The 16,496-nt window shown below is 41.6% G+C and overlaps 2 protein-coding genes across 3 annotated transcripts in view; one reads left to right on the top strand and one right to left on the bottom strand.

The window, feature by feature from the left end:
- The window catches only part of xpr1a (xenotropic and polytropic retrovirus receptor 1a), an 84,047-nt gene extending 80,799 nt beyond the window's left edge, over window positions 1–3,248 (bottom strand). Inside the window, exon 1 of the mRNA XM_025902866.1 lies at window positions 2,778–3,248. Within this exon, the coding sequence (XP_025758651.1) occupies window positions 2,778–2,846 (69 nt within the window). The 5' untranslated portion in view covers window positions 2,847–3,248. The remainder of the gene's footprint in view (window positions 1–2,777) is intronic.
- Window positions 3,249–5,722: 2,474 nt separating this feature from the next.
- Window positions 5,723–16,496, top strand: part of acbd6 (acyl-CoA binding domain containing 6) — a 31,213-nt gene continuing 20,439 nt past the window's right edge. The window contains exons 1-4 of one of the 2 annotated variants that reach the window (XM_025903163.1): window positions 5,723–6,214; window positions 6,416–6,480; window positions 7,035–7,131; window positions 13,631–13,704. In XM_025903163.1, coding sequence (XP_025758948.1) covers window positions 5,936–6,214; window positions 6,416–6,480; window positions 7,035–7,131; window positions 13,631–13,704 — 515 coding nt within the window. In that variant the 5' untranslated portion in view covers window positions 5,723–5,935. The remainder of the gene's footprint in view (window positions 6,215–6,415; window positions 6,481–7,034; window positions 7,132–13,630; window positions 13,705–16,496) is intronic. The other variant, XM_005479146.4, reaches the window with a different exon arrangement.

The raw sequence follows: 16,496 nt of genomic DNA, 5'->3' as shown, positions 1-16,496 counted from the left end.
GTTGGCAGGACATACACACTTCCATATCAAACAGCTGTTTAGCATACAGGTTTATAACTGCAGTCCTACAGGATAAAGCAAACACCTAATTGCCCAATCACTCAATTGGCTTGTCAATGCTTCCACATTTGAATGAGGTGCCTTACTAACTAGAGCCTCTATATGCTGGAACAGCCACTTTGCTGCATCCTTTTCATCTGCATAGAAACCGGTTGACCAATCTGAACGGGCGCCACAGTTTTCCACACAAAAGTGCGATCTAACAAAAAAAAAAAAAAAATAAAGTGTGAAAACTGCGCAGCAGGTTAATGAATTCAACCAGCACACAAAGCCAAGAACATAACTTCAAACCACCGTCAGGTTGGATGAGACTGACTCTAATGCAGCATAAGTGACAGAATGAGCAGAAGTGTCGCGGCTTCTACATGGATTAACCATGAAAATGACCCGTGCTGCAGGAATTATGTCAGTGTGTCATTATTACAATGCAACAGTCGCATCTGTGTGCGACGGCTTCACCAAAATAAGAGCCCACGAAGTGATGCAGCTTGGGTTGCATCACAGCAGCATATCAAAGCTTTTGCATCTCCCAGAATAAAAAATTAATTTCTGCTTCATCTAAGTGACTCACTTCTGTGAAGTCAACCGAGTTCAGTTTAGCTTCATGTTTGGCCCTATCTGCCGACTTGTTTCAGAGGAAAATCCAGTTCTTCTAATGAAGTGTCCATCATCTATAGGTGTGAGTCCTCTCCCACCCCGCCCACTCAGTGTGTGTTCACAGGGCTCGCACAAAGACTGAAGACTCCCACAATGACATAAATACACAAACACATTCTCGGTCAACACACTATATATAATTCAGATTGGAGCAAGACTATAAAGTGCAGACACAGGAGAGCAACTCTCCCACATCATTTAAAAATAGGAACTTACATGTGTGACGAGAACATGTTTGTAAAGACTGATTTTTTTTTTAATGGTTAAAAAATGTAAATACTAACTCCCGGCTACATGAGTCAGCATCAATGATCAATCACAGCTGTGTTTTAAAGGATTTATTATTCGCCTTTCAGTTCTCATGTCTAATTTCTGGATCACATGCAGAGACGATAAGAGTCAATCACTGAATACAATAAAGAAAAAAGGACATATTATAGAACTCAGCTGGCTTTAATAATAGTTCTTCCTTAATATTATCAACTTAAATGTCAAATTCAAGATTATGTCCCAGAAAAGAGCAACCATAAAACCAACACTAATCACAGAGAAAATATATCATCCATCTCAGGTCAGCGAGTGCTGCACTGAATACTGGAGGTGTAAAATGGCTGGTATGGCCATGCATCTGTCCCTGGGCTTCAGTGAGCTTCAGTCTGTACATACAAAGACAACATACTGCACTCGCATGCATGTTAATCACCATTTTTTAATTTTTAAATACATTTTCCCAGGTTTACCAGGTATGCCTATTCATTTTGTCTTCCCTTTTAATTATAGTGTCCAAAGGTGTTTTCATTACACAACAATGACAGCATATCATGTTGTCAAGAGCAAGAGATCCAAATGTCTGCTGTACCAACAGACCAGCTTAACATCATCATTCAGAGCAGGATACCAAAATAAAACCAGCGCACTGAGCTTCTGTTGAGTCTGGGCTGCTGAGGGTGAAGAGAACGGGGTCTTTGTCTATAATTCATAGAGTCAAATGGAAGTGAGCAGTCTGTCCTGTCAATGCATGTCTGCACTAAAGCTCTCACTGTAGAGCCAGCAAGAAGTGGGGTGTGAAATTAAAATACTCCTCAAGTAGTGTACAAGACTCAACAACAAAAAAGCATGTGTGCACACAAAGATGTTGCTCTAAATCAACAGATATCAAAACCAGACAGGTCAGACGAAGCCCTGCAGGTTGATTCACAGACAGCTATTCCTGGTTGACTGAGAAAATGATAATAAACATCGTTTTAGTCTCAAAGTCTTGCAAAAAAAATATGCTTTTTTATTCAAAAGGCTAGCAAAAACAAAGAATGATTAGAAATGTGAAATTTTGCAACAAATTGTACTCAGTTGGTGGAAGAGATATTACCTTTGTCTTTAGTTAGAGTAATGAAAATAAATGTTAATAATTTAAGGAGGTGATTTTTGGGGGAGGGGGGGGGGGTGTCATTGGACAAAGAGCGTCTTTTATTATTATTTTTTAACAATGCACCATCAGTTAACATGATGATAAAAAATGTGACAAAACAAAAAGAAATGTTGAAAATTGAGTTGTTTTGCAAAGAAATGTGAAAAATAAACACAAAGACAATCTTCAATTTTTAGTTTTGTATAAAGCTCTCCATAATATTTTTATTTAAATTTGTTGAAATAAAGAAAAAAATAATAATTTTACTTATTTTTCACAGTATGAAAAAACGTGTTTTTTTGTTGTTGTTGTTTTTTTAATCAAACAGTTATTTATGTTAATTTTCATATGTGTTAAAATCAACAAACAGCAATAACAAACGCTGAATGCTCCCCATGGCTCTTAACAACCGCAGTCAATTTCCCCTCCATAAACAATAGGCATCCCTTATCTTTCCCGTCGTTTATTGCCCTCAGGAGCAGGCTTTACTGAAACTGGGAAAAATAAATCAAACTTAAAACACTTTACATTTTTCCCTTAGTTAATCGCGACTCTTTTCTTCCAGTTTCCTTATGCACTATGAAAGCAGCTCCGTTTTGGTCAACGTCCGTTTCCACCTCAAATTCATTTTAAATAAACATAAATTCTGCTGTACCTCATACTGAAGATACTGTTTCCTCCACTCTGGAGTGATATGGGACGAAAGATGCTCCGCGAATTTCATTTTGCCGGAACAAGTGTCCCCCTCAAAGCTCTGTTAAATCCGAGCGCGGCTGTCCCCTTCCCCGTCGACGCGACTTTTATTATATCAGTCAACTTGCTGGCTCAACATGCGGCGCGTCAGCCCGGCACACTGCGCTCCTGCTCACTCCACTTCTGGCTCGTCCCGGTCTGCGCACTCCCAGCAGATCCCGTCCCACATACTATTTCATGGGAGGGACAACGAGAACAACAACAGTGGCCTCCGTTTAACAGGTGGTCGGGCGACAGGTTACTGGAGCCGGTGAAAGTGGCTCAGTGACTTTGCTCGGTCCCTCCCTGGGCAAGTCTGGGGACACTGCGGTCCGCCATCGCTATGAACCACTGTGACGTGGTTGCGTCAGCAGAGCGCGCAGTGTAACTCGGACACTGTTGGGACCTCGTGAAAACTGTTAGTGGTGCACCCTAGGACCCCCTCACCGTCTTCGCTTCACTTTGTTTCCTTTGGGGTTTTGTACAGTAGTTAGAAAGCCAGCTGTCAGCTGTGCGTGTCTACAAAAAGAAGAAGGAACAAAGTTAAATATATATTTAAACTGATCAACCAACAGTAATAACTCGTTTAAAAAATATACAGTTATTTCTTTAACTAATACGTGTCTGTGAGGCTTATCTCTCTGTCGTGTGAAGAAAAAGTAGACAATATGGCAGAAAGTCACGTAGACAACAAATTATACGCACTGATGCTTAATGTAAGCTGCTTGTAGCTTTCGGTCTAAAAACAGGTTTACAAGAACACGATAACAGGCTACCACTAGCTTCGTAAAACGATATTCATTAATACTGTTAATATACTGGGAAGTTCCCCGTGTTTACCGCATATGAAGTAGAACAGAAACAGAAAGATACGAAGCAGAAATAATTTGGAAGTTGAGCTTTTACTCAAAGAGAAAAAAAACGTTTAATTTAATAAAAACGTCATCGATTTAAGCTCAGGCTACTCGATTATTTCTCAGCTGAATCCATTTTCGTCCGGGTGAACGTGGTGAGCGAGATCATGTACTTGGGATAAAAAGTGCCAGACGCAAAAATAAAACATCTTTGTGTTAATAGCACCATCTGCTGGACACGATGTGCTAATACATTGTTGTCACAAAGAGTGCTGTGGCAGGTGTCGCAAACATTCAGGTTGATTAATATGTGCTGCAGTAGAATCCAAGTAGAATTTAAACATTTATTTAAAAAAAATCTGGTGGACAGAAAAACGTCGTTAAAAAGTTTTAAATTGAGGCCCTTTAAGGATTTTTGTACCCGAACGAATGTGACCGGAGTTTGCTTTAGAACTTTGATTTTATGCTATTTATTTATCCATAACTATTGTTGCAATTCATTACTGCTCTTTTTAAAAATTATTCTTTTTAAACTGTATTTATTATTTTTGAACTGTATTGCTTATTGCACTGGAGAGGCTGTTGAGAAACAGTATTTCGTTTCAGGCTGGGTGACACCATCCCAAATGACGATAAACTTCTTGAGTCTTGAGTCTTAAAATTAGGCTATTACCTTCTTGTCTGTAGTTATCCTAATGTTAGGATAATAAGAGTCCCTATAAAATAGAACCCATCGCATGCAGACTTCACACACAAAAATGTTCTACCAGGAAATGTCTGTGATGAATATACAGTACTGCGCAAAAGTCTCGAGAATGGATAAAGAATGGACGGATTGTTCATTCCCTACATTTTTCTTCCAAGTTTCCAGACCCTCATTTTTAGGCACTGTGTTACTAACAGTCTGTCACAAAAACACAATTTGTTCTATTTTGTGAAAAATGTCGAAGCTAACACAGTTTGACGGATATCTCGACTAGGTACCAACAAGGTGATTCCTAAAAACGTTGCATATCTCAGCATGGTGAGCAGCATGTTTGTTTTGTTTTGTTTTGTTTTGTTTTGTTTTGTTTTGTAAGGAGGAAGAAAAAACGGAGGAAAACGGAGAAAACCCGGACAAATATAGGACAATAAGTGGCAAGAAGGGAAAAAAGTCCAGGAAAGACCTGACACGGGACCTGATAGAAGCATTTGGCCCTGCAGCTGAAGGACCATTAGAAATGATCTCTGTATAATAGCGGCTGCCAAAAAGACACCGAGGAAAGGCTGAGGTGTGCCTTATTATTACTTAAGAACTAGGAAATAGACTCGACTCTTGTCAAATGAAACTGCGAAAACAAAAAAGTACCATCCCATTTTGATCCACCTTGCCTTAGCGCGACAGAGAACAGAACAACAGGCAGCCAACATCCAAAGAAGAGCTTTGAATGTCCTCCAAAGCCGGGAGAACTATTGCTGAAGAGTACTTACAGAAATGACGAGAAAGCTTACTACAGGGATTTCGGGCTATGAGGAATAACTGTGTTCAAAACAAATATTGACTTTCAAAGTCATTAGAATGGAACAGACTTTGATTTTGCCTTATAAGCTTTATTTTGATTTATCTTCGCAGATTTCTTTAATCAGTTGCTGTACCCAATTCCAATTTTCCAGCAAAATATAAAGAAATGGGTTAATGGCTGTCTCGAAATACAGTACTTTACGTAGTTTTTTAAATTATTATTATTTGAGGAGATTTCAATAAACATTTTTCCACCCAAAGTATCAACAAACCCACCGCAAGCTACTTTAGCGCTCGAGTTTTTCCTGGTTGCTGTGTAGGTTGCTATGTCACGTTATCGTAGGTCAAATAATAATATATATTATCTGGCTAACTTAAATACTTTATTTTCATTTAGAAAATATTTAGTTTTTGTTTAATCATTCATAACAAATATACAGAAAAGCGCGTGTTCGCGTGTTTACTTGTACCGGAGTCGGAACCTTTCTTACTAACAGCGATTTTTTACCGGCGCTTTTAAATTGACAGTACCAGACACGGACCTACGGCAGAAACAGATCCGACTGTCACGGATTTGCTACGATAACGGATTAAAATCCAAGTCTTTGCTGAAACACTTTGCAGACATAATATAAATAACAGGCAGCTGCTCTCCGTGCGCTTCTCAGCGTTTCTCACGGAGATCCGCGGCTCCCGTCGTTTGAGACGCTATAAACAATAATAACAATGGCTTCTGGTTCGCCGTCGTCCTCTCCGGACACCGCGACGGGCTCAGGTACGGATCCAGCCCGGCCCGACACAGGAGAGCCCCTCGGTGGAGCAGGCTCGGACTCGGATTCGGACTTGGGTTTGAGTAAATTTGACTGCAGCGCCATGGAGGTGGGGGACCGGCTGGAGGGAGAAGAGCTGGAGCGCGAGTTCGAGTCTGCCGCCGACCGCGTAAAAGACTTGATACAGACGGCCAGCAGGGACCAGCTGCTGTACCTGTACGCTCGCTACAAACAGGTGATTGTACGGTTAAATGTCACTGTGTGTGTGTCGGCCACACTCGAGCCTTCAAGTAGTTGCACCACGCAGCTTTAGACGGGACACCCCCACATGCCATGAATCTCAGCATTTATGTGACTCCTCTGGTATTTAATCGAGTCAGGCTCACAGCTGCAGGTGACATTAAATCAGATATGTAATGTGATTTTGTATCTATAGGTCAAAGTGGGGAAGTGCAATACACCAAAACCTGGTTTCTTTGACTTTGAAGGACAAAGAAAATGGTAAGTAGCCCAGATTTCACTTTGCACATATTTTTAAAGCCTTATAGGTCAAGTAAGTCAATTCAGTTCACTTTTACTTAAATGGCACCAAATCACAACAGCAGACGCCTCATTGTAAGGTAAAGAACCTTCAATAATAAAAAGAAAACTCCAACAATCAGACGACTCCCTACGAGCAAGCACTTGGCAACAGTGGGAAGGAAAAACTCCCTTTTAAACAGGAAGAAACGTCTGGCAGAACCAGGCTCAGGGAGGGGCAGCCATATGCTGTAAGGGAAACCAGTAATGTGTTTCTATTTTAGATTCTAATTCAAGTGTGTCTGTGAGGGCAACAGATAGCACCCATGATGGGATCCATGTTCAGATGCTTGATGAAGAAAAATGTTTCTGCTACTTAAAATAAACCACTATTCACAAACAACCTGTCCTCTTGCAAAGTATTAAAATGGTTCCACGCAAGTCAGTGAATCTAATAGTTCTATTTTCATGTTTTAGTTCACGGGGTGTGAAAATCTTTAACGGTCATTACTTTTGTAATTGTGATATCATAACAGGCAAGCCTGGAAGCAGCTTGGAGACATGGATCAGGAACAAGCAATGCAAGAGTATATTTCCTGTGTCAACATCTTAGACCCTGAAGGCAGCACAAAGGTAATTCCTGAGAATTTATTTTTAATCCTCATTTTGATTCCAAACTGAAGCAGAGGTGGGTTAATGTTCCTAAGGGGCCATACGAGAAACTGGGACTGTTGTGGAGGGTCACCAGTAAGTTTATAAAGAGATCAAATTAACCTTTTTATTGCAGTGGATCTTATGATAACATAGATTATAAAACATTAATTATACATTTATAACAGTTCATTTGCTTTCAGCTCAGCCTTTACTGCAGCAGTTTTCTTTGTGGTAATAATCTGATTTTATGGATGACGATCCTTTTGTAGAGAATGGTAATTGTTGAATGTCAATGTTAGTATTGCCATTCATCATGCTCCTTATGACTTTTATGGTCTTGGTTTTGAATATATGTAGAAAGAGTTTCTGGTGCTCGTCACTTTATACATTTTCTGGTTATGTGGTCGTCTGAAGTGTTTGAAAAGAAGGCAACTAAACCTTTTGCTTCTTGAAGATGTTTCACCTCCCATCCAAGAGGCTTCTGCTGTTCTAAAACAAGAGATTGAGAGTTTCAGGTATCTGACCCCTAGAAGAGGCTGTCCTCTTGGAGGTGGTAGTGATCCTGTGGGTCTTCATATGAGCCCAGGCCTGAAAAAAGGCGTGGGTCATTGTCACCAGGGGTCATTCACAGTGGACATAGATGGGCTCCTGTACTCCTTTCTCAAATAATCTGTGAAAAATCTGAACATTGGCATCATTGAAGAGTGTCCTTTCCCCTTTAAGAGAAGGTGTACAGCTGAGTCTTGACTGATGTGACTTTCTTGTTGTGCCATGCGTCTGTGGAGTCTTGTTTCTCTTACGTAAAGGTCCGAGCACTCCTCACATGGTACACTACGCTGTTGAGCTTGTGTTCGGGGGTGAACTAGTTTTTGTCTGAGGGTGTTGCTGGATCAGAAGTGCACTGTGATGTTTATGCGTAGAGAAAATTCTGAGTTACTTACCACATAAGGAACAACAGTGTCATTCTGTTTCTTCCTGGTTGTTATTTATTTCTGACTAATACTTTATATACCTGATAACAAAATCTGGAAATGTGCATGAACTAAAACAAACCTTTAAAGGTAAGATGTCTGAAATTAGGATAAAAAGGATGACGGATATACAACAGAACCATCCGTGTCATTGGTGTGCCCTTAAGGTGAAGTACCGGGTGTTTACCAGCAGGTGTCACTGTCACATTGTCATTTTGTTGAAACCGTGTTGCAGCTCATTTTCTGCACATTACAAAGAAAAATAAGCACTTTGTGCAGTTTTGCTCAGTGGCTGATATTTTGGAATAGTAATTATTTAAGAAATGTTAATATTAAGGCTGTTGGGATGTGGTAATTTGTATAGTGACTGTTTACATCTCTACACTCTTATTCGTCTGTGTCAGGAGAGTTGCCTTAAACATGTTGTTCTTTGGGACAACATTAGGTTTCAACACCAACCTTGGATGGTTTGCAGTAATGGAGTATGCTCTTCATACTGATAAAACACTCATTTTTATACTTTGTTTTATAGATGATCTGAAACTTGGAATGATAAAGTTTGTTGCAGCAGTGAGTGAGCACCAGTGTCACAGTTTAGTGTTTACACTCTCCGATAATCTATTAAAGTCACTGTTAGATATTGGGTATCTTATGCTGCCTTTGCTGATAATAGCTTTGGCCCGAGGAATTCTGTTTATGGCTCGTCTGTTCTTCCATCCTTCTTTTGTCCGTTTGGGAACCTGATATCACAGGAATGCTTTCTTCATGTTTGGCACAAACCTCCACTTGGACTGAAGTGATTAGTTTAGTGGTCAAGGTTACTGTGACCTCTCAAAACACATTTGACTCGATTCATATTTTCATTCATATACAATTCGTGTAGTAACGAGGACTAAATGTAACACAAATCTTTAATAGGACAAAGCTGATGATATTTTATATTCCAAAACTCAAATGTTCACAATGAAACACAAAACATGTCAAATGTTTAAACCGAGAAAATGAACCATTTTAAGAAAAAGCTTATTTAAAATTTGACGGCACATATTAAAAAAATAAATAAATTGGGACAGATCCATGTTTACCACAGTGCAGAATCCCCTCTTCTGTTAACAACAGTGTGTAAACATCTGCAAACTGAGGAGACCGGCTGCTGGACTGTAGGGAGAGGATGGCGTCCCGTTCTTTCATTCTGTTTGTTTGTTTGGTTTTTTGGCTTTTTTTTTTTTTTTTTTTTTTTTAAACGGTTCAGCAGTGAAGAGTAGACTAGAAAAAAGGGGGAGAGCGAGCAGGGGAAGACACTCAGCAAAGGGTCCCAGGTTTTACTTGAACCCGGGCTGAAGGGCGTCTGCTCAGCTGGTGCACTTTGTCTCACTCTTGTCTGATATAAGATTCTAGCTGCTCAGCGGTCCTGGGTCTTTGTCATATTCTTCATCTCATGAAGCTCCAAATGTTTTCAGTTTGGGAAACATCTTGACTAAAGGCAGGCCTCTTCAGCATCTGGACTCTTCTTAGATCATCATCGTCTTCCAGAAATATGCACGGCCGTCCCTGAAAGAAGCTCATCTGGATGGGAGCATGTGTTGCTATAAAACCTACATACACACCTTTCAGCCTTTCCAGATGTGCAAAGCACCCATCAGTACTGAAATCCTGAAACCATCATGTTCCAGCGGCACAAATGCGCTCGTTACAATCACAGATGCAGGATTTTGGACCTGCTCATCTTGAGTCCAGAGGACACTGTGTTCATGTTTTCCATAAATAATTGCAAGTTTTGATTAATCTCACCACAAAACAGTTTTACACTTTGTTTCAGACAATTTTAAATGACCTTTGGCCCGGAGAAGATGGCTGGATCATGTTCACATGTTCTTCGTATGATAGAGCTCTGACCTGCGTTTGTGGATGACATGGTGAACATTTTATTTCTGTAACTGTTCCTGAGCCCTGCAGTGACTTTAATGACAGTCATGCACCTGAAGATCACAGATTTCTTCGGGCTCATAGAACCTTTTAAGGATGTTGTGTCCTGTAGATGATAAAATATTTAAAGTCTTCACAATTTGAAGCTGAGGATCATCGCGCTGAAATTGTTCTTCGTAGATGCAGTTTTGTACAAATTGATGCACATCTTTACTTGTGTCTCTCCAAGATGCTCTTTTATGCCCAGTGATGCTGCTGACCTGTTGCAAGTTAACCTAACTTTGCAAAATCTTCCTCCAGCTCTTTCTTTTAACTACTACTCACTTTTACTCCTCCAACTCTGAGACATGTCACTGCCATCAGATTCAAAACGAGCTCATATTTTACACAAAATAGTCGAATGTCTCGGTTTAAGCATTTCAGTGTTTTCTGTATTGGATTGTGACTAAAATATATGTTTGAGACTTGCAGATCATTGATTCGCATCACGACTCTCGTGGAACTGGGGTGTCATTTTCATAAATCGTGTCTTTCTTTGAGATGAATGGTTTGCTGTGTTCGTGATACAAAGAGCACATGTGAACATGAGAAAGGGTGCACTCTTTAAACAGAGGGATGGGCACACAGTCACATATGCACAGCTATGCTTGGCTGCAAAGGAACACTGAAACATTCATTTTTAAAGGCAGTCTGTGCAACTTGCTCTTTTTCCCATTAACCCCCTCCCAGTCTTCCATTCACTTTGCTGCCCCCCCACCCACACCCCACCCCCACCCCCACCGTCATTTCTGTCTCCCAAATAGCATCACTGTCAACCACATATCCCATCCTGACACATTTCTCTTCCACCAAGCTGTGGGGCAATACTCGCTGACTCTGCCCTAAGCCACACAATACCAGAGGTGGGCCCAGCAAAAGCACCGCTACCCTGCCTGTAAAGAACCTGATTCTATTAGTGTTAACAAAGCGCCATAGCATGGCAGCAGCTATTCTTTTGGAAGCACAGTTAAATGGTGTAAGTAGGAGTGCATAGACAGAGAAGCAGGGGAGAGAATAATAGCCACAGTTTGACCTCTGTTCCCGTCTCAATTGTTGAGCAGACACTGCCTTTATATTGCATTATACTGCAGAGGAGCAGGGCCAGTGCATCAGCGAATATTCTGAGTTTCTGAAGTGAATTAGGTTGTCCCAAAAGTGCACGCACTGTTTTGCTTCGCTTGTCATGTTCTCCCCACTCTGCCTATTTTCTGAAATCAGATTTGTGTGGGCTCTTTTGTGAGTCAAGGTTGGCCCACAAAGAATAGTCTGGGTAATAAAGTCTTGGCTGAGCTGAATGTAATGTGGGATCACATGAAAACACAGAAGATTAACAATAGTCACAAAATTAAGACATGATGCATTTAAAACTGTTGCGTATTTTGTTGGCCATTTATTACCAGTGAGGTCATATCTGAAGCCCCCGAAGAGTCGTTTCAGAGTTACACCTTCTGAACTCTTTGCCAGCTTTAGATTCTCAAAGACTAGAGGTAGGAGCCTGCTTTATAGAGAATCGATGGGCCCGAAACTTTTGTATTGGGTCCATACCTCTGTCACTGGAGAAGAAAACCAAGGCTGGTAAACTAAGCTAAAGAAGGCTGGGTGCTTGACAAAAGCTCTGACTGCACAACAGGTTTGTACAGTCACCCATCATTCCTCTGAATTTTACGTTTAACAATTTGTATTGTGGGTGTTCAACGACTTGGAAAGATGTTTTTTCGGAGGTTTATTGCCCCCCAAACAACATTTCTGTTGTATTAAAAACACATTTGGGTCAGTTTTGTTGGACTTATTGTGACCTTATGGCAACAAAAGTAACTTATTGGTATTCCTATCAGGGTGTCTGTAGCTCAGGAGGCAGAGGAGCTCATCCATCAGTTGGAAGGTTGATGGTGAGATTCCTGGATGCTCCGGTGTGCATGCCAAAGTATCCTTGGGCAAGATACAGAACCCCAAGTTGCCCCAAGTCTCCGACGCATCCAATGTGATGGTGTGATGATACTGGCCTCAGACATACTTATCAAAAGTCTTACTCAGTGGCTGTTCCTTTCTTTGGGTTTCCACAAAAACGTCAGGAAAGCACGGCAGCTTCAGCGGCAGTTTTAGGAATATGCTCCATCCGAGCCTGAAGCCTGGAGCTCAGGGAGAACATTCCTAACTATTGTTCCATAATTACTTCACCAGTTTCCTGCACTGTTTCACTTTTAGGCTGAATCCATTTCCCCACACAACCCCTTTACCCTCCCAGAATGCTCCCTGGGGCTGTAATCAGGATAAATATGAAGGAAACTGAAAGTTAATAAACATTCATATGAACAGAGACACATTGGGGCCTTAACATTCTAGGTAGACGAATGAGACAGAAGAACCAGTCTGAAGGTGATCACGTCCAGGCAGCTGCAGTTCTCTCAAAGGTAACAAGGAAATGCTCAATATCATCTTCAGTTTATGTTTGTAATATTGGCTCAGGAGAGTTACTGACCTGACTCTGAAGTTAACTTCTGGTGGGGATGTAGCTGGACCTGTGATGGAGATCTCCGTCATCAGGAGCTTCCAGTGGGTCTGAATCTGTCGACGTGTGCTCAGTGAGAGGAGACGTGCAAGTCTGCATTTCACTGTTACTGCTACATGCTGTCACATGAAGGTTTGCAAGATCCCAGCCAGTTCCTTCATCAGCCGTATTAGCAGCTCAGGTCTCCACATGCTTTTCACCTATTCTAGTCTCTATTATCTCCACAGTGCATGTCTCAAAAGCACAGGAGGGGAGTCAAAATTAAAAAGGGAAAAACTGGTTTGTTGGAAAAGGACTGTGTCCTGAGGTGACTGATCCCACCACTGCTACGATTAATGAGGAACTGAGCAACAAACAAACAAAACCAAACATTGAGCTGAGAAACAGCAGCTGAGATACTGGCTGATTTAGACACGTGGGGAGAACAAACTCTGACAAACTATCTAATATCAAAAAAGCACAACAAATAGTTTAATAGTTTAAATGAACAGAAATCACATCAAAAAAGAAAAAGACAAAAACAAACCCTAAATACTTATCTCAGGAAACAAAGAAAATAAACTGTATATTTAAGGTTAATGCCTCCAGTCACCCCCCCCCCATCATGTGGCAACACTTGGTATGTCCCAATCAGCATGTTCCAAATCACCTGTATTTAATTGGCTACCTTTCCTGGCAGCTGTGAGTGTATTTGGTACCAGCAGATCTCTGCAGCTGAACAGACCACCATCACTGGTAAAACAAGCAAAAAAAAAAAAAGTAAATTAAGAGTTGTTGTAAATATGTAAACACACCAATGATAACTAAATGTACAGTCTACAAATACAACTAATGTTCTTCAACAAATACCAAATAAATGAGTGTGATGTAGGTGGTTAAATATGTGTTTGTGTATGCGCACCAAAAGCAAGAGTACTCAAATATGCATGCTTTGGGTTTACTGCATTTATTGTTGTGTGGCTTCAGCCACAGCCAACACGTGTGACCTTCACCGTTGATGTCATCGTTTCTCATTGTTGTGGTGTTGTTACAGGAAAGACGGGGAGCGGAAAGGAGAACAGGCTTCGGAGCAGCAGTCAGTTCCCTATACCAAGAAGAGATGATCAGGTATCTGCATATATCAGAAATCAAACCCACTGACATCTTAACACAGACGGTTTCAGAAGCTTGAACAGACTCATCTTTTTCCTCCAATTGTGAATCACCGCTTATTTAATGCTCAGGTCAAGTCGGTCTAAGTCTGGCATTGTTGATGCAGTATTTGATTATATTCAACAGACCATAACTGCAGTTCAGGCCCAGAGACGTCATCCAGTTATGATTTATGTTAATGAAACACATTCTCCATTTACTCTTGCCTGGCAGACCTACTCAAGCTTAAAAACCTCATCCTCATTTCAATGAAAAAGAGCTCTATTGGAGATGAAAATGAGATGTGTGATTCCTGCAGGTTTTCATCATAAATGGCTGTATGTGATTAGTATGCACAGTCTTGGGAAGAGGCGGGCTCCCCTTTTTAATTATGGATTTATTTTTTCATTTTTTGGGCCGGGGTGGGGGTGATGAAGACGACCCGGGTACAGCAGAGCGAGGAGGGTGAAGCAGGTTTCCCAGAACAGCGCTCCTCTTGGTGATATCCAATAGCAACGATGCCCCCACGGGAACCAGGAAGGCAAAAATCTGCACACTTGTGCACGCATAAACATACACTTTTCACTATACGTCGCTACGGGTTTTCATCCAGATCCTTGCACAACCTGCCAGAACTATCACACTCACCGCTCTGCTGCATTTCAATTTCCTCGTACTCGCACAGAAACGCACGCGGATCCTCTCCATATTAAACAGCTAAGCACCTGTTAACCAGACAGTTAATTGCATTGCTCGCTGCTCATCTCGACTTCGGAGCGTGTGTGTGTTTGTATACGTGTGTGGAGCGTGCATCGACAAAAGCAGGATTGATTAGCGATATCCCTGGACTACTGAGCTGATCACTGTGTGATTGAGGAGCCTTTGAATGCTACACTTGTAATTCTCTCCCCCACCCTGAAAAAGGATTGGGATAAACAATGGAAGCTTTGTTGTCCCAACACTCTGCTGGAAGCTGAAGCTGAGTTATTCGAGTTTCTCATACTTCTGTGGAACTCGGCCTCGTTGAGAGGATCGACCAGGGCCCTACAGGGAATGTGATGACAGATTGTGTAGGTGTATGTGTGTGTTTGTTTGATGAATGGTGTGGCCATGGTGTTGATCAGTGAAGCTCAAGCCAGGTAGATGAGTGTTCTCCACCACTGTGACCAGTTTAGCCTGATGGATGAAGGACATATCTGCCAGTACACCAGACTGGACACACACATGTGAGAGCGTTACGTGCTCACACACAAACACAAAACCATTGGTACCCCAGTGATGACAGAGTAGCCTGTGACCTTCCCAGCATGCTTTGCGGCGCTGTTGATGTCATGTCATTTATAGGACCCACATTAATCATTAGTTTGTTTACTGTGTGTGTGTGTGTGTGTGTGTGGTGTGTGTGTGTGTGTGTGTGTGTGTGTGTGTGTGTGTGTGTGGTGTGTGTGTGTGTGTGTGTGTGTGTGTGTGTGTGTGTGTGTGTGTGTGTGTGTGTGTGTGTGTGTGTGTGTGTGTGTGTGTGTGTGTGTGTGTGTGTGTGTGTGTGTGTTCAGTGTTAATGGAAAGGATCAAAACGAAAAATTTTGTGCTTTCCTTCCTTCGTGAGCCTTTTTATTTACATTTTTAATAACCTCAATCTAACCCTTTAGCGGTCTGCATGCGCACATGCAGGGTTCGCTTGTGCTTTATATATGTCAAGCAAGCCCCGTCGACCATCGACGAAAGACTGATGAGTCGGCCTATTGATTAGTTGCCGGGGGAGACGGATGGCGGCCACACATCAGGGACATTTGGGGTCAGCGTGGCCATCAGACAAGGAAGTAGGTGGGGCCCAGCTTGGTGCCTCATGAATAAACATAGCAGTGGTAATCAGGACTATGCAAATGAATGTGCTCATACATAACCTGTCTGTGATAAAAGTGTAATGAGTTATTCATAATTCACCAAAGGCTGATGAGAAGAGGGAGGTGATGGGAGGCAAGGGGATGAGAAAGGGAGGAAGAAAAGGAAGTGCAGAGGAGCATTAAAGAGCAAACTGCAGATACAACTTCCTTTGTATTTTGCTGTGTCGGATTGGGAACAAGCTCGAAGCATAGATTGTGTTGATGGAAAGTCAGATTTATCTCCCTGGATGTTTGCTGTGCAGGAACTTTAGTGTATACTTGATCTCTGGTATCAAGATTGTGATACTGTGGCTGTTTTCATACATTAACTGCAGTCTGAAATTTTAGGACACCACACAGGAGAGAGCACAAATGTCAGAATCAGTCTGATTGGATGGTAAACTGTTTAGCTGCCCGGTTTCATGGTAAAAAGTGTGAAACCTGTGCGATGGTGACGAGACTCAGACTTATATTCTGCCGCCTTTATTGTTTGCTAGGGGTTGTCCTGTTTCCTGCATCCTGTGTGGTCGGTCCAGGCAGCTGCCTCATTCTTTAAAACGCTGAGCTCGTCATCTCCTCTGTGCCAAATGTGAAAGAGGACAACTTAGAACGTAAAAATCGTTTCTGAAACCCAAGTTGCTTTTGTGCTTGAATTACTTCAACCAAATCTGCTTCACATTTCTAACAGTAGACTGCTTTGGTTGTATAAGATTATACCTCACTGGGTGTAACTCAGACGCAGCTGTAGGTCAGGAGGTACAGCAGGTGTTCAGCTGATTGTGGTCTGACTCGTTCCCTTGGTCCACCTGTCTGTGTTTTTTGGCCAAATGCAAAATCCTCAAGCTTTATTTGTATGAATGTGAGTGCTCTGAGTGATCAATATGA

The sequence above is a fragment of the Oreochromis niloticus genome, linkage group LG23 (assembly GCF_001858045.2).
Source record: "Oreochromis niloticus isolate F11D_XX linkage group LG23, O_niloticus_UMD_NMBU, whole genome shotgun sequence".
Taxonomy (NCBI): domain Eukaryota; kingdom Metazoa; phylum Chordata; class Actinopteri; order Cichliformes; family Cichlidae; genus Oreochromis; species Oreochromis niloticus.
The sequence above is the reverse complement of the archived record's forward strand: the minus strand, read 5'-3'. Positions and strand labels throughout refer to the sequence as shown.